The sequence below is a fragment of the Procambarus clarkii genome, chromosome 16, assembly GCF_040958095.1.
Source record: "Procambarus clarkii isolate CNS0578487 chromosome 16, FALCON_Pclarkii_2.0, whole genome shotgun sequence".
Lineage (NCBI taxonomy): Eukaryota > Metazoa > Arthropoda > Malacostraca > Decapoda > Cambaridae > Procambarus > Procambarus clarkii.
This window is the reverse complement of record NC_091165.1, coordinates 7657171-7676313: the sequence shown is the minus strand read 5'-3', so window position 1 is coordinate 7676313 and position 19143 is coordinate 7657171. Positions and strand designations below refer to the sequence as shown.

Here is a 19143-nt window from a genome sequence, read left to right as displayed (position 1 = left end):
GTTCGATGCCCGGTGGAAGCGGAGACAAATGGGCAAAAAGTTTCTTTCACCTTGATGCCCCTGTTACCTAGCAGTAAATAGGTACCTAGGAGTTAGACAGCTGCTACGGGCTGCTTCCTGGGGGTGTGTAACAAAAAGTAGGCCTGGTCTAGGACTGGGCCGCAGGGACACTAAACCCAGAAATCATCTCAAGATAACTCAAGATAAGATAACACCTGTCCTAAGGGTCAATTAATGTTACAAATAGTGGCTTACTACCTCCATCTGAAGTAAGGGTTCATTAACGCCAATTGCTGTACCTTTCTACCAATACATGGTTCATGGATCTATGGCCTATCTACATCAGCTTCTCAACATCATTAAAGATAATTTGTCACTCACCTCTGTAAGTTTTGATATAATACCTCGTTGACCAAAGTCTGAGTGGACACAGGCTCGAGATGAGCACATAACACTGCCCTCCTCTGGACAATCAATTTTGTCCGTCATTATGACCAAAACCTTACGGAAACGTGCTTGCATCATCTGAAAATATTAAATAAGTAATGATCTTTGCATAATTAGTATAGCAGTAGGATACTATTATTAAACTATTTTTGTAAATAAACTTTCATTTTTGTTATACATTCGGCATTCAATTAACCTTTTTCCCAAGTACCTTCACTCTCTCAATACCGCAATTACTGTATTAAGGGTCCTTTTGGCACAAACCTTGCAACCTGTCTTCGACTCAAGTCCATTACATCCAGCGGGGTCGACCCCACAGACGCATTCGTAAATTTTTACATGCTGCTCATTCAAAATGGGAATTTTTTCATATATAAATTAATATAATAATATATTCGCATATTGTACATATATATAGGCGTAGGTTAGGTAAGGTGTTTAGGTTCTGTTGGCGATTATTTAAATTTGTAGCCCCCTCCCTGTCCAGCCCGTTGCTGCCAAGAGGGGGCTTGGTGGGCGGCTGCCGGAGTGTGATGCTCCATGGAACAGTCCTTTGTCCTTTTGTGGCCTTATGCTCCTGCTGCTGTCCTATCGAATTCAGCCAGACGACTTTTCCTTATGTTTCGTTTTTCTCCCCTTCTCAATCTTCTCCTTTCTGATTGTCATTTCCCACCAACCTTTTGCCTGTTTTGATTATTCTATCGGCCTTCTTTTGTTTTGACGCCCTAGGTGTTTGAAGAGGCATACTCTTTGCACCCTTAGAACTGTGGTACCCAATGTCGCGAGCGAAGGGGGCGCTTTTATTTTCAATCCTCCTTTCGTTACTGAACCCGATCTTGACGAACTGACGGTTCGTCAGGTGGCGTTTGTTTGGCATATACTCACGACGCACCCCGGGGAAGGGCCCCGGCAAGATCGGCAACATGTCTCTTGTTGGATGTCCTATCCTCTAATTGTGGCTCTATGGTGGGTGTGGGCACATTCGTGAATGTAAGTTTTTCCTCTCGTCTTTATGTGAAATTCTGTTCCTCTTGTACCTTCACGGGCTCAAGCCCATGCCCCCGAGTCAGATTGTGTTGGAAGACCGGGCTCTGTAGCCCCCGCTGCATTGGGCCCCGACCTTGCTCCTCTTTTGACCCCTCCTGGCTACTGCCCCCGGCTCCCCTTTCTCCTCTGTGGTTGGGTCGAGCTACAAGCCCTCAGTGGTGACCACCTTGTCCCCTGGCACAGCTCAGTCTCTCATTGTGGCTACTCCTTCTTTCGTTTCTGAACCCGATCTGTTACTTTTAACCCCACCCGTCTCGGTACATGTGTCGTTGCTGCTCCTTCTCAGGATGCAGCCATCCGCTTGGCCGCCTTATCCAGCCTTGGCAAAACCCCTGTTCGGGTCTCCAAGTACACTCGGTTGAATGCTAGTGTTAGCACTGTCCTCTTCCCACCCCATGTTGCAACAGGTGTTAGGAAACTACAGGATTGGTCGTCGCCGTCAGCTCCTTCGGGTTGTGAAGATTACCTTTGATTATTTTTTACCCTTCCATCCTCTGCCATTCTTGTTGGTGCCAGGTGCTCTGTTCAGGAGTACAATCCCTCTCCTTGGCTCTATAATAAGTAATGGAGGTTTGGGCATGGTGCCCTCCGATGCTCTAGTACTGTCTCTCTCTGTCCCTTGAGTTGGGATGAAGGTCACTCTAAGTCGGAGTGCACTTCTCCCTGGGCTCGCTGCCTCAATTGCGGTGAGGCCCACTCTACCTTCTCCGCGCATGTGTACATTACAAACTTGAGGCAGCCGTCTTCACCTTGAAACACCGGGAATGTTTTTCTTTTCCTGAGGCGAGGCACCAAGTTCGCCGCCTTCCCCCTTTTGCTGGCGTCTCTTATATTCACGTGTTGCACTCTTCCTCTCCTCGTCCTTCCCCCTTCCTCAGTGTAACAACCGTTTCAAGACCTTAGGCCTAGACACGTCCACCTCCGCCTCCTCTATTCCTTTAAGTTTTGTCCCTAAGGGTCCCCCCTCATGGTTCTCTGTCTGGGGTTCCCCTTCTTTCTACCCAGTCTGTCTTGTCTCCTGTGTCTTCTTCCTCGTCTCCCTCCGATCCTCCTTCCCATTCTTCTCCAGCTCTTAGCTCTCCCCACCATCTGTCAGTGCGGGCTGATGTCCATCACTCTCTCAGCGGCCATCGTGTTATTTGTTCTTGTTGTTCTTCTTCTGTTGAGACGCTTGAATCTGTTGCCCAGTACGTTGTTGCCGGGACGCTTGTCTCTTTAAGTCCGAAGCGAAAACCTGGCTCATCTCCTTCCTCCTCCCTGGCAGGTAAGAAGGCTTCGCTTTCTTCCTCGCCCCCAACTTCTGACTCTCTCGATCCATTCCCTCCTGTTTCGGTGGTTGCGCCCCCTGTTCCTGCTATGGAGGTTTCTTTGGCCCCCGCTGCCCTCTCGGTTGTTAACTTGCTGAGGTGCACTCCCAGGTTTCTGCCCCTCCTGCTGCTGTCCTTGACCCTCGGTTGTCCTACTGTCCTCCTCCGGACCCTGCTCATTTGCCTCTGGCCTGTCCTCCCGCTCCCTTCCCTCCATCCTTACTCAGTTTACCCATGCCTCCCTAACCCTGACTTCGTTGACCATGATCCTGATCCTGCGCATCTTTAACGTGCTGTGTTCCTTTTTCACTTTTTTTTCTTCATTGTTCTCTGTTGTTGTTCTTTCTCTTCTTGTTGATGTCTATCCTTCAATAGAATATTCGCGGATATTACGCCAATTTCTATGAACGCCAACTTCTGATTTCACAGTTTTCGCCCATTCGTGCCGATGCTTGGTGCTCGTCCTGGTCGCTTCCGTGGCTATTCCTTTCTCGTTTCCCTTCCCCCCAGGTTTTGCTGGGGCCCGTTCCTCTTCTGCTCTCTTGATTCGTTCTGATGTTCCCTTCGTCCCCCTACTTTTTCCGTTGCCTCTCCAATGTTCTGCTGCACGTTTCTTTGTGCTTAAATGGTACATGGTTTGTTCCATTTACCTCCACCAAATGTCCCGCTTTCTCTTCACGATCTTCCTTATAAAGATCCCTTCTCTCTCTCTCTGAACTTCAGTCTGCCCTGGTCCTCTGCGGTTCTACGGCAGCGGGCTCCGATGGCATTCGTTATGAGATGCTTAGCCATCTCCCTCTATGTACGTCTCAGTATGTACTGAGTCTGTATAATCGGGTCTGTATAATCGCTTCTCTCTTTCTTCAAAGCTTCCTCTCTCGTCGTTCTTTTCGAGTAAGGCTTGGTGCCACTCTCTCTGCCTTTTTTTCAGCAATACTAGGGTGTGGCCCAAGGTAGTGTTCTGAGCACTACTCTTTTTCTGGTTGCCCTCAGTGGTCTTCTTTCCTCTCTTTCTTCTGGCGTCTTCTCCACTCTCTTTGTCGACGATCTTACCCTTTGCTGTCAGGGTGATGACTCCTTCAACGGCGGCTTCAACTTGCGATTGATGCCGTGTCGTCTTGAACCACTAATCATGACTTCAGGTTCTCTACGTCTAAGACCTGTGCTATGACTTTTACTTGGAAATGTGTCGTTCTTCGTACCTCTTTGTCGTTTAATGGTCACCCCCTTGTGTACAAGGATTAAGGTAAGCTTTTGGGGTTAATCTTTGACACTCGTTTGTCTTGGTCGCCCCATATCTCTTACCTCCGAGTTGAATGTTCTAAGTCCCTTACCCTCGGGTATTGTCCCATACTTCTTGGGAAGCGGATAGGAGCACTCTCCTCGCTTTACATTCCTCTCTCGTGTCTAAACTCGATTATGGTTGCCCTGCTTACTCGTCTGCATCTCCTTCTACTCTTCGCCATCTTGATGCTTTGCACCATACTCGGTTGCGCCTCGGCTCTGGTGACTTTCGTTCGACTCCCGCCCTCAGCTTGTATGTTGACACTGGCTTCCTATCTCTCCAGGACCGCCATGATCGCTACTGTCTTCGCTATCTTGCGCGGTCCTTGCAACATCCTTCCTCTCGTCTCTGTCATACGTTAACGTTTACCGCTCGTGGGCCTCCTGTTCCTCTTCACCACCACCCCCTTTTTGTCCGGTTATCTCGCTTACAGGATTCTCTTTCAGTTCGTATTTCTAATATTTCTCCTCTTATTGTTCCTTTCTTGACCCCTTTAGAGTCCCCCTTCCGAAGTTTTGTACATCCTTGACCTGCATCACTAAAGCTTTTACCCCTCCTACGATTCTGAAACGCCTTTTCCTTGAGCACTTTTCTTCTCACTCCCGCTCCGTCTCCATCTTCACCGATGGGTCTAAATCTGCGGACGGTGTAGGCTACTCTGTTGCTTTTCTTGACCGTGCTTATATGAGTCGCCTACCCCCGGAGAATAACATATCTACAGCAGGACTTTATGCTATTCTCTATGCTCTTCGTCTCCTGCTTTCTCGTTGTCAATCTTCCTTTGTAGTTGTCGTTCACTCTCGTACTGCCCTCATGGCTCTCGGGCCCTTTAATTCGGTCCATCCAGTGGTCGTCAAGATTAAGCTTTAACTGTTTCTTGTTTTCAGTAAATTTAAGTCAATTGAGTTTTGCTGGGTTCCCAGCTATATTGGTGTCTCTTTAAATAAGTGTGCGGATGCTGCCACTAGGGAAGCTGTCCGCTCTTGTCCCATCTCCCGTAAAGGTATTCCTTTTTCCGACTATTACCCAGTTATTCATTCCTCCATTCTTACCTGTTGGCAGGATTGTTGGTCTTCTGTTACTGGTAACAAACTGCGTGTTCATAAGAGTTGTGTGTGTCCTCATGGCCGTCCTCCTACCACCATAACCGGCGATGAGAAATGGCTCTGGCGAGGTTACGTATTGGCAATACACTCTTAACTCATGGTCACTCAATGGAGCGCCACTAAGTTCCTTATTGTCCAAATTGCTTTGTCCCTCTTACGATCATGCATATCCTTGTTGAATGTTCTGACTTCCAGGACGAGCGTGTGTCTTGCTTTCTGGCCATCCCTCGCGGTCTCTTGTCCCTCGATAGAATTATTGGTGAATCGTATACTTTTGATATTGTTCGCCTTATGCGGTTCTGTTCTTGTATTGGCATCCTTGGTAACATTTAGCGTCCTCTGATTATTCCACTCATTTGATGGTGCTACATGGCCTCCCGGTTTGGTACCTTCTTTTGATAATTACTTACTGGTATTTGTAGTACGTGGGTGAAGCATTTACAGCAATGTTGTTTGAATAAAATTCGTCAGTGAAGCACTTGTTCCAGAAGTGTTCGAACGAAATCAGTTGTGAGTCCAGCCCGTCCTCCAAAGACCCAAAAGTGATTCCATGCACCAGCCGAACCCTCTGTTTATGAATGAAAAACGATTTACACACGACTCACAACTGTTGACGTTCGAACACTTCCAGAACAAATGCTTCACTGACGATTTTTGTCAGTGAACCACAACGCCATAAATGCCTCACCCATGTACTACAAATACAAATAATCGCTAACAAAACCTAAACTCCTAACCTATGCCTATATATACACAATATACTAATATATTATAATATTAATTTATATATGAGAAAATTCCCGTTTTTAATGAACAGCATGTAAAAATTTATCAACCCGTCCTCGACTCAAGTCCATTACATTCAGCGGTCGACCCCACAGACGCATTCATAAATTTTAACATGCTGTTCATTCAAAACGGGAATTTTCTCAAGTATAAATTAATATTATAATATATTAGCATATTGTGTATATATAGGCATAGGTTAGGTTAGGTTAGGTGTTTAGGTTCTGTTGGTGATTATTTGTATTTGTAGTATGTGGGTGAAACATTTATAGCGTTGTGATTCGAAAAAAATTCGTCAGTGAAGCACTTGTTCCGGATATGTTCGAACGTCAGCAGTTGTGAGTCGTGTGTAAATCGTTTTTCATTCATAAACAGGGGGTTTGGCGGGTGCATGGAATCACTTTTGGATCTTTGTTTGGAGGACGGGCTGAAATATATAGATGCATCCCTGAGGTCGACCGCTCGATGTAATGGACTTGAGTCGAGGACGGGTTGGTGAGTCGTGTGAAACCGTTTTTCATTCATAAACATGGGGTTTGGTTGGTGGATGGAATCACTTCTGGGTTTTGGGAGGACGGGCTGAACCTTGGGTAGTGCTGCTTCATATCTCAGTATCAAACCAACATTTTGGTGTGAAACCCCGTAGTGTTATACACAATATAACGACTCTCGTTTGTTCATGACTACAACCCAAGTGATGTGAGATCACCATCTTCTTGAGGAAAGTGTTATTACTTTGTTACATGCTCTCAAGCACTGAAACATCGGAGTCTTATTGTTTGCTCACACTTTAATTACCAGTTGCATTGAGTGAATTCTACTTTGTGGAGTCCGCCCTGAGCAGCCGTGGAGTGAGGACGTGTCCCGGCCTCCGTGACTGCTGGGGTTGTTTGCCGTTTGGTCGCCAGGTGGTGAGGGCGTTGCTGCCCTCTCAGTGTTGTTGCCTGCCTGGCTGCGTGCTGACGTGGCAGTTTTGACATGGGGGGGGGGCCTTGCAATTCCTCCTGTTTTGCGGGTGAATTCCGTGGGACTAGAGTTCTCGTGTAAGGCTGGTTATCCAGCCATTGAGTTGGTGATGTGCGACATGCTTCGTGTCCCAGTGGAGGCTGTATATGGAGTTGAGCTTGTTACGGCCCACTGGGTGATTATCAAGTTCGTGCGGGAGGAGGAGTATCGGGACTTCCTCCGTCGGTACGAAGGGCGTTCGTTGCAGTTGCCGGATGGCGCCGGCTCTGTTGCGGTCTCGGACCGAAGTGTTGCCCTGACTTATGTCAGTGTACACGGCGCGCCCCTGGAGTTCCCTGAAGACCTTCTCCGGCGCTTCTTCGGGAGGTATGGTGCTGTCATCAGTGTGTGGGTGAACACGCTTTCCTTGGGGAAGTATGCTGGGAAGCAGACGAACATCCGTACCTAAGGTATGCGCCTGCGGTCGGATATCCCGTCTTCAGTCCGGCTGCTGGGTTACTACGTTCGGGTGTATTATGCCCGGCAGCCCCGTACCTGTTTTCGGTGTGGCCAGTTAGGGCATCAGGCTGCCGGGTGCTCTGAGGCCCCTGCTGCACCTGTTAACTTGTTTTGGGAAGAGGATTTCCCGCCGCTCCCTCAGGGCATGGATTCCGGAGATGAAGAGGGGCAGGTCCCATTCACTGCTGTTGCGGCCCCCCCTGCATCACCCGACATGCCCCTGGTGGTTGTTGTCCCTCCGCCGAGTGTTCCGGTGGCTCCTGTCGCTGGTCACTTCACTGTGCCAGTTGCTCCCGAGGGTCTTCCGGATGGTCTCTGCGAGTCGTCTTCGTCTTCCTCGTCTCCTGCTGCTGCGCCTGGTCCTGCACCCTCGCCAGGTGTTACGGCTATGCTGGGTGTTGGGGGGGGGCTGCGGAGCGTCCTGTTGTGTGCGGCCCGGTTCCCCATGTGGTTGAGGCTGCTGCCGTACTGCGACGGGCGTCGGTTCGCCTGGTTTATGAGGCCCGTGGTTCTGGGTCCGCCTCCGGCTGTGAGGATGTGCGGCCAGTGCCCAAGCGTTCCAGGCGTTCTTCTACTGCTTGGGCTGATGCGGAGGACTACGACGCAGGTGGAGCTTCGGGCGATGATGTGGCGATTCCGGGTGCTTCGCGCTCTATGTCGCTGGTGGTGGCTGACGTCCATGTGTCTGCTGTTGACGATGGTTGTGCGCCTGATTTACCACCTGTTCTTTCTCCTGCAGAAGGTTCTCTGCAGTGGGAGGTGGTTGCTCCTACGGACGTGGGTGGTATGGGTTCTGGTGCGAGCCGAGGCATCAAGCTGGTGCTGAAGAAGGATGCCAAGCGTGGGGGGGTCCCAGCAGGTACAACGTTCGGTGGTTGATGCGGGGCCCTGTGAGACAGCCGAGGAGGCTCCCAGTGCGCTGCCCATTCCCCGGCCTCGTGGAAAGGAGCCTCTCCCTCTCGTCTTGGCCTCCGGAGTGGCACATGATGATAAGCATCCTTTGCGGTTTGAAATTGTTGACCGCGTGCGTCCTGTTCCGTGGTGCCCTTCTTCCATCTGGATTCGACGGGCTCGGTGTTTTATTGTGAGTGTGCCGGAGTTAATGCCTGATCCTCGTACGGTTCATAATGAACCTGTTACAGAGGACGTCATTTTACTTTGGGAGGCGTATTGTATTCGATTCCCGACGGCGGAGTGGCCGGATAAGTATGAGAAATTTGAGTAGTCTGTGTGCTTGCTGTGTGTTTGGTGTGTGCTTGGACCTGTGGTTTGTTTGCAATGTGTTGTACCTATTGTGCCCCCTTCAGGCCGGTGTTATGTTTGTTCTCATGACCGTTGTTTTGTTGTATTTCTTATATTTCCGGTATTGTTTCTTTTTCTCGTGTTTCATTATGTTTCTGTTCATTGTTGTTTTTGTTGTCGGCCCTTCAGGCCGGTGTTTAGTGTCTTTGTATAAATTTGTATTGATTTGTTTCGTGCTGAAGTATCTTGTTATGTTTCTTGATAAACTTTGTTGTTTTATTCTAGGTCCTTCAGGCCAGTGCATGTATGTTATTGTGTTTGTGCCTGTTTTGTTTTCAGGTGTGCGTGTTTTGCTTGTTTATTATTATTGTTTATTTTGGCCTCGCCCTTTGTTTACGGGGCGGATGGCTTGGTTTGTATTTTTTTATTCCTGTATTGTTTGTGCTGTGCGTTTGACCTGGTGTTTTTATATTGCTTTACCTGTTGTACGTGTTTGTTCTTTGTTTTGTTTGGAATGTATTGTGTTTGTCCTGTTCTGTTTCCTGTTATGCCTCTTGATGTATGTTTTGTTTTTCTGGAGGTTTTGTTTTGTGATGTTACTGTGATTGCTAGTTTGCCATTGTATTATGTTTTGTGCTTTGATGTATGATGTTTTTTTCTATGCTTTTCTCATGTTTGTGTTTTGTTGTGCTATGCTGTCGGCCCTTCTGGCCGGTGTTCTATTGTTTTCTTTTGTTATGTATTCTGTATTGTTTTTATTGTATTTAAATTGCATGCTTTGCATGTAAAAATAAAAATAAAAAAGAAAAAGAAAAGTTGCATTGAGTGCCTTTATTGACAACACCCCTGGCACCCATTATAAGTGTTGCTGCAGTTACAATTGTTGCAAGGGTTAATTCTGTTAAAACATCCACATTCCACTCCTTATTCAGGCACACTTTTCCTTTATTTCTCTCGTTTACCTGCTAATTTTTTCTCATATTTAATACATTTCTATTTTCATGATCATATCATTTTATTTTTGCCAAATAAACCAAGAACATCTAACTTTCATTTATGTTAATATTTTGCCATTTAGACTTAATATATGGCGATTTTTTTTGTATATTTGCAATTTAATTTTTTGTTAATATTTTTTCCATTTTAATATTTAATTAAAAATTTAAAATGTTACTAAATGCTCCAAGTTCTCCTAGTTTCAACCCTTTCTCGCTATAGCATAGTTCCGATGTAGCTAAAAGCTTATAGTTCTTATGCTGCTAATGTTGATAGTTCCTCTGTGGTAGATTTCCAGTTATTAAATATCACCAGGCACTAACCCTTCCTTACGTACCATAGCATGTCCCATAGTACCCGCCCAGTCGCCGTAGACAGCAGAATAGTCGGAAAGCTCCAATTTTAATGATAATTGTATTTTCCCAGTCCCAATAAATTGTAAAATTTAAGTACTATTTTCCATGCTATTCGAATATCATGGATAGGCTTCATCCTGTTGAAGGCGCGAAGTTTTGTTTTGAGAAATATTGGTAGTTCTCGGTAAGTTATAATAAGTACAATAATTTATTACGTATAATAATGGTGCTTTCGCCAAATAATATTATATACAATAGAGTGAGTTTAAAAATTTAAAGAGAATGGATAGTAGGAACGTTTAACAGAAAACCATGTTACGTTGGTATGGCTATGGGGTACACTACTCTAAGTAGGATGAATAGGGTTCACTACCACCCAAAAGGATAGGTATGGGGTCCATTACCACCTGTTGGATGGATATGGGGTCCACTACCACGTTTTATATAGTTATAGGGTCCCCTACCACCTGTTCGATGGGTATTGGGTCCACTACCACCTGTTGAATGGGTATGGAATCCACTAATGCCCACAGGGCGGGTATGGGGTCCATTATTGCCCAATGGGTGGGTATGGGGATTCACTACTGCCCGCAAGATGGGTATTGGCTCCACTACCACCTGTCGAATGGATATGGTGTCCACTAATTACCACAGGATAGTTATGGGGTCCATTACTGCCCACAGGAGAGGTATATGGTCCACTACCACCCACAGGATGAGTATGGCGGTCCACTCCTACCTATAGGATAGATATGTGGTCCACTACTATCTACAGGATGAGTATGGGGTCTATTTCCACGAGTAGGATGGATATGGGGTCTACTACTGCCAAAATGATGGGTATTAGGTCCTCTACCACCTAGAGGATGGATATGGGGTCTACTACTGCCACTATGATGGGTATTAGATCCTCTACACCAAGAGGATGGGTATTGGGTCCATTGTCATCCACTAGATGGTTATGGGGTTCGCTACCAACGACTGGATTGGTATGGGGCTCACTACAACCCACTAGATTTGTATGGGGATTCCTTCCATAAACTGAATGGGTATGAGGCTCCCTACCACAAACTGGATCGGTATAATGATCACTACCGCGCAGAGGATGGGTATGGACCACTACCGCCCACAGAATGGGTATGGGTTCCATTACCGCCCCACAGGATTGGCTTGGCGTCCATTACCGCCCACAGCATAGGCATGGGGTCCACTACCGCCCACAGGACGAGTATGGGATCCACTACTGCCCATGGGATGGGAGTATCATCCAAAGGATGGGTATAGGGGCTACTACCGTTCACAGGATGGATATAGGTGTCACAACTAGTCACACAATGTGTATGGGGTCCATTACCACCTGTATGTTGGGTATGGGGTCCACTACCACCTGTATGTTGGGTATGGGGTCCACTACCACCTGTTTGTTGGGTATGGGGTTCCACTACCACCCGTAGGACAGGTATGGGGTCCACTACGTACCTGTATGTTGGGTATATGGTCCACTACCACCCATAGGACAGGTATGGGGTCCACTACCACCTATATGTTGGGTATGGGGTCCACTAACACCTGTATGTTGGGTGTGGGGTCCACTACCACCTGTTGGAATAAACCGACACCATTTACTAACATTTAATACAATAAGCAGATAATATTGCTGCTGTTTTGTAATTAACAAATAACTCATAGAAAACGAGAGTACAGTGGAAATTTCTTCCCGTAGAAAACGAGATATCATTGCCACATGTCGTTATTAATTTCACCACTTAATAATGGGAATTATTCTTAATACAGCAAGCTTTGGACTGTAAACATCATAAAAAACATTTCCCTTGAATCAACCTAATTATCATTACCAAAGTAGAGCAAATGTGGCACATCTAACTACTTCTTGACGCGTCTGGAGAACAAGGGATGTGGTCAGTGGGAGAGGGCCTGCAGAGTCAGTCGCCATTAATTTTAACAAGAAGTCACGCTGGGGCAAATTTAGCTCCAATAATTCTCCCTTGGACAGTGTTATGGAGAGCAAAGTGCTTCCATTATCAACACTCAATCATCGTCTAGTATTAGGGAAGTGTCTTACCGAAACTTGTTTATTATCTAGTGCTTTCCTGGCCAGAGAAGTAAGTAGATACACAGGGTGAAGCCGGTTAGGACACGAAGCGAGACAAAACCCATGGTAATTATTATTGACCTCACCTAACAATCAATACACTATATTTAATGCGATATAGCTGTCATATTAGGTTACTGCTATTATTTGTGAGTGCCCTATGAGAAGTGTAATTGAAGAGGAAGAAGAATTACTTGTTACCTAGTACTCCAGTACATGAGTTGAAGGCCAGCCTCACACACAAAGTGCATCGACTAGTTTGTTCATCCATGTTCATATCTGGTTACCTAGGACAAAATCAGCCATTCAAGATAGGCCTTCCCATTTAATTACTAATATATGTAGTCCAGTACCGTAGTGAATGTCAACTAATCAATAATTTTGATTGACTACATAAATAAGTTATAAACCCCCCAGAATATGTAAGAAAAGCAATTTGTGAGAATTTTAAATCATACAATTCATTTTAAACATCATAGTATGGAATCGAAAATATAAATTAACGTACAATATAAATTACTATATAAATTAATATATACTAAATAAATATAAATCACAAGTCAATTCCCCACGCCACCTGTAGGTTCGATATGGCGTCCATTACCACCTGCAGGTTGGGTATGGGGTCCATACCACCAACAGGATGGATATGGGGTCCACAATCACCTGTAGGTTGGTTATGAGGTTCACTACCACCTGTAGGTTAGGTATGGTGTTCACTACCACCCACAAGATGGGTATGGGGTACACTACTACCTGTAGGTTGGGTATGGGGTCCACTACCACCGGTTGGTTGGGTATGGGGTCCACTACTACCTGTAGGTTGGGTATGAGGTCCACTACCACCGGTTGGTTGGGTATGGGGTCCACTACCACCTGTAGGTTCGGCATGGGGTCCACTACCGCAATATAAACAATAGGAACAGACACGTATGGACTGGAGACGCAGATATACTTAAAGCTTGACAGTCCATTAACAATGATGGAATATTGTAACACAAAAAAGACTATACTAGCTAATATTAATGTGAAAATATTTAAGTGAGTAAATTAATTATTAATTGATAATTAACACAGTTATCAATTTATGAAACAGATTGAAAAATTGTAATTGTCAGGTTTATAAAATTTTGTGAAATTGAGAGTCTAGGTAGTAACAGAAATTGATAAATCTTAAATATTTTATGTTAAGAATCTGATGCATGCATGTGTGTTTGTGTGTGTGTGTGTGTACTCACCTAGTTGTGTTTGCGGGGGTTGAGCTCTGGCTCTTTGGTCCCGCCTCTCAACCATCAATCAACAGGTGTACAGATTCCTGAGCCTATTGGGCTCTATCATATCTACACTTAAAACTGTGTATGGAGTCAGCCTCCACCACATCACCACCTAATGCATTCCATTTGTCAACTACTCTGACACTAAAAAAGTTCTTTCTAATATCTCTGTGGCTCATTTGGGCGCTCAGTTTCCACCTGTGTCCCCTGGTGCGTGTGCCCCTTCTGTTAAATAGCCTGTCTTTATCTACCCTATCAATTCCCTTGAGAATCTTGAATGTGGTGATCATGCCCCCCCTAACTCTTCTGTCTTCCAGCGAAGTGAGGTTTAATTCCCGTAGTCTCTCCTCGTAGCTCATACCTCTCAGCTCGGGTACTAGTCTGGTGGCAAACCTTTGAACCTTTTCCAGTTTAGTCTTATCCTTGACTAGATATGGACTCCATGCTGGGGCTGCATACACCAGGATTGGCCTGACATATGTGGTATACAAAGTTCTGAATGATTCTTTACACAAGTTTCTGAATGCCGTTCGTATGTTGGCCAGCCTGGCATATACCGCTGATGTTATCCTCTTGATATGGGCTGCAGGAGACAGGTCTGGCGTGATATCAACTCTCAAGTCTTTTTTTTTCTCTGACTCCTGAAGAATTTCCTCTCCCAGATGGTAGCTTGTATTTGGCCTCCTGCTCCCTACACCTATCTTCATTACGTAACATTTGGTTGGGTTAAACTCTAACAACCATCGACCATTCCTGCAGCTTGTCCAGGTCTTCTTGAACTGGACAAGTGTGCGTGTTTGCGCGCGCGCGCGTGTGTGTGTGTGTGTGTGTGTGTGTGTGTGTGTGTGTGTGTGTGTGTGTGTGTGTGTCTGACACCCTTGGTAAGTGAGAGTAGCAGGTAGCCTTAGACGATCTGTTATCAACGTGGGGGCTGTTTACAGCCACCCTCTAACATTTGTCCATAATACCAGCTGATTCCACAACACTCCCCCAGCCACCAGCTGGTACTTGTAGATACACCATCTAACCTATGTCACGCATTAACCTACAATTACTGTGATATTTTTACTCTTCATCATATATACATACATATATGTATGTATGTATGTATGTATGTATGTATATATGTATGTATATATGTATGTATGTATGTATGTATGTATGTATGTATGTATGTATGTATGTATGTATGTATGTATGTATGTATTCATTCCCAATCACGTCTAAGACTGCCCCGTATGTCATCCAGTTTAAGACAAAAACAACTAAGTACTACATAATCAACTCCATGTAACCTACCTTACCTCCTAAATGTCAACCTATATCATTTCAATTCATGTTGTTGATCTCAATTAGTCTTGTCTTAGTTTTTAGGTTTTTCCCACATCTTGCCCGAAACGCTGTTCATAGTGGCTTTATCTATACGCTGTGCGTATATAGTAGCTTTATATAAAAATCCAACATTCTACATGTAACTCAATATGTATGTATGTATTTTTATCTAAATAAACTATTTATTTATTTATATTATTTTATGTATGTAGCTGACATGGGAGATGTCTCCATTTAGGGGCCATCAACCATGACCTATATGGATGCCATGGTGAAGACATCTATTTAGGACCCCAACCTGTGAGCTGTAGGTTACTCCATACTCCAACCTGTGAGCTGTAGTTGTCCCAGTACCAATCCTGTGGGAGGAAGTGGACGCCATACTCATCCTGTACTCACCTAGTTGAGCTTGCAGAGGTTGAGTTTTAGCTCTTTAGTCCCGCCTAGAGTACTGAACCCCATAGGCAGTACCGAATGGCTATGGAACAGTACTGCACTCCATAGCCAACCTGGTTATCTTTTTGAGGTTATCTTGAGATGATTTCGGTGCTTTAGTGTCCCCGCGGCCCGGTCCTTGACCAGGCCTGCACCCCCAGGAAGCAGCCCGTGACAGCTGACTAACTCTCAGGTATCTATTTACTGCTAGGTAACAGGGGCATCAGGGTGAAAGAAACTCTGCCCATCGTTTCTCGCCGGCGCCCGGGATCGAACCCAGGACCACAGGATCATGCATCCAGTGTTCTGTCCGCTCAGCCACCGACTCCCTCCGATGGCTCCCTCCTCCCTCCCTCCTATTGCCCACCGGCTATTGCCTGTGAGCAATACGTGACCCCAAACCCATCCTGTAGGCAGTAGTGGACCCTATACCCATCCTGTAGGCAGTAGTGGACCCTATACCCATCCTCTGGGCGGTAGTGGACCCTATACCCATCCTCTGGGCGGTAGTGGACCCTATACCCATCCTCTGGGCGGTAGTGGACCCTATACCCATCCTCTGGGCGGTAGTGGTCCCTATACCCATCCTCTGGGCGGTAGTGAACCCCCCATATCAATCCTGTGGGTGGTAGAGGACTCCATGCCCATCCTATGGGCGGTAATGGACCCCCATACCCATCTTGTGGCCGGAAGTGGACCCCATCCTCATTCTGTTGGTGGTAGTGGATGTTACTATCTAGAGGATCTCACAGGTAAAATATTAGTAACATATCTGTTATCAGCCATCTCAGACTGTAGGAGTGTATTTGCATATAATGTGAGTAATTTGCATAGTGTATATAATATACATTTGGAATGGCTGCTATATTATGTTTTATGATGTATTAGAATGTATAACAGAACAGATTGTTATATTCCATTGTATGAGGATGGGCTGACATTAAGTGGACAGGAAATGTTCATGTTAAATACGTGTGTGTTTGTCTGTGTGAGGAGTCCACCAGTGTGGTGTTGCCAACTTGTGCCATCCTTATCATAAAATAATTGTTTATTTTAGTCAATTAAGAATGTTATGTTTACAGTTATAATATTAGAATTTATAAATTATTGTGTTACTATATGCGTGGCTGTTTGAGAGTGATGATTTCAGTGTGCAGTGTGTATTATAAGAATTGTATCAGACGTAGGCAACTCGGAGGTGAGGGAGACACTGGGGGAGTAGCGTCTGTCTGAGACCCTCGGTAGCAAGTAGGGTGGCCTGGTGACAATATATCTTTGTCAGTTAAGTAGTTTATGGTTGTGTTCATAAACACAAGGTTGTGTAGGCGATAGCGGACCATATACACATCCTCAGGGCGGTAGTGGAGCCCGTGCCAATCCAGTGGGCGGTAATGGATCCCATACCCATCTTGTTTGGGATAGCGGACCCAATACTCATCCTGTGGGCGGGAGTAGACCCCATTCCCATTGCGTGAGCGGTAGTGAACCAAATACCCATCCTCTGGGCGGTAGTGGACCCCATACCCATCCTATGGGTGGTAGTGGATTCCATACCCATCCAGTGGGTGGTAGTGAGCCCCCTGTCCCCATCCAGTGAGTGGTAGTGAACCCCATCCAAATCCAGTAAGTGTTAGTGAGCCCCATACCAATCCAGTAGGTGGTAGTGAACCCCATAATCTTCCTGTGGAAGGTAGTGAACTCAATACCCATCCTCTAGATGGCAGTGTACCCCATACCCATCCTGTAGGCTGTAGTGAACCTTATTCTCATCCTACTGGTGGTAATGGAAACCCATACTAATCCTGTGGGTAGTAGTGAACCTCATACCCATCCTGTGGGTGGTAGTGGACCCCATACTCATTCTGTGGGCAGTAGTGGACCAAATATTCATCCTATGCGCATCAGTGGATCCCATACCCCATCCAACAGGTGGTAGTGGACCTAATACCCAGTATGTGGGCAGAAGTGAACCCCATACCCAAACTGTAGGCAGTAGTGGACCCCCTTATCCATCCAATAGATTGTAGTGAAACCCATACCTATCCAAAAGGTGGTATTAAGCTCCATACCTTTCCTTTTTTGTGGTAGTGGACCCCATCAATATCGTGTGACTTGGTGTGGATCCTATAATCACCACACCAGTAATAAATATCTCTTTGATATCCCCCCAGAGTCAAACTTAATATGTGTAAACAATATGCAAATAAAGGGACCTAGTCCATGGAACTCACTCCCTAATGAATTGAAAAGCTGTCCAATTTTTGCCTTATTCAAAAACAAAACAAAAAAGTACCCAATTTCATCTTCATTGTTTCCTACCTAGTGCTTGAAACTTGCACTGTACCTAGTGCTACCCAATCCCTCAATATTTATGTACCTAAGCTATACAACTTTTCCATTGTGTTCATTGCTGTCATCTTATATGTGCTATCATTATGTTTAAGTGTGCCAATTAGTCTCTGTCAAATTATCAATCAAGCTATCACTACTATCAATCAAAGCTATCAATGTGCTTAATATATATATTTAATATACCTACTAATCTCTCACAATTTTTTCTCACTTTGTACCTGTTACATTTTAGAAATTTTGCTAGAATCTACCTACTTAATATTATTTGTTTGATTAAGGACCTGCCCGAAACGCTGTGCGTACAAGTGGCTTTACAAGAATGTAAACACAATGCTATGTACTCTCACAAACCGAATGTACCTTTCTTATATATAAAATAAATCTATATAAATAAAAAAGGAAATGTTCGTTTGTTCAAAATCGCTAATCTCCGAAAGTTCTTTACCGGTTGCTTTGAAATTTTCACACAACGTTCCATTCGCATCCGAACAGGTTTTTATATATATGCTATATAGATGTCACGTCTGTGACGGTAAAAAAAAAAACATGCTTTTGCTGAAAAACTGTGTTTTTCATGTGAGGGGAAATCTTTGAAACCTCTTTACCGATTGCTTTGAAATTTTTGACACAACGTTGCATTCGCATAGGCGCGTCTTTTTATATATCTACTATATATATATATATGCTTCACCTGTGACAGGAAAAGGCTCGCTTTTTTTAAAAACAGCGTCATCTGTTGGACGTAAGAGCAACACACGCTGTAATCTCCGAAAGTTCTTCACCAATTAATTGCTATTAAATTTTGACAACGTTGCATTCGAATAGACGTGTCTTATTATATAAATACTATATAGATGCCACCCCTGTGACAGGTAAAAACATGCGTTTTTGAAAAACAGTGCCATCTGTTGCACATAGTGGTAACATGCATGCTATATAAAATATGTCACGAATTCCATTTCACAGTTTCCGATTGCATTGATAAATTTTATTTTCATAGATTTTAATTTATTTTATTTTTTAGGGAATTATTTTGTGTGATATTGTGTCGGAATTGAGCTGTGTTGTTTACCATACCATTCATTTCGTAAGTATAATTATAGATGCCACACCTGTGACAGGTAAAACTATGCTTTTCTTGAAAAACAGCTGAATCTGTTACATGTAAGAGCAACACACATCCTTTCCTAGATATGTTACAATTCCATTTCAAAGTTTCTGATTGCATTGATAAATTGAATTTTCATAGATTTTGATTTATTATCATTTTGATTTAATTATTTTGTTTGAATTGTGTTGGACTTGAGTTGTGTTGTTTACCAGACCGTTCATTTTGTGAGAATAGTTTATTTTTATATTTTTTCATATTTTCATTTTATTTTTAAACTGTTTTTCTTATATTTCAGTGATGGGAACATCAGATCACTTGATGTTCCCAATTTTCTGATGGGTACATCGAACCATTTGGGAAGGCATCGGACGAGGGAGTGGGGAATGGCGGGGATGACGAGGGGACGGAAGTGAGAGATAGTGGTGAGGACGAGGGGACAAGGGAGGGGGTAATGGTGGGGAAGGACGAGGGGACAGGGGAGTTTGGGATG

The 19143-nt window shown here is 44.8% G+C and overlaps 1 protein-coding gene across 1 annotated transcript in view; it reads right to left on the bottom strand.

Annotated features, from left to right (window-relative positions):
- LOC138349850 (uncharacterized) overlaps positions 1-19143 on the bottom strand; it is an 83157-nt gene that overhangs the window by 44693 nt on the left and 19321 nt on the right. Inside the window, exon 4 of the mRNA XM_069325244.1 lies at positions 382-525. Within this exon, the coding sequence (XP_069181345.1) occupies positions 382-525 (144 nt within the window). The remainder of the gene's footprint in view (positions 1-381; positions 526-19143) is intronic.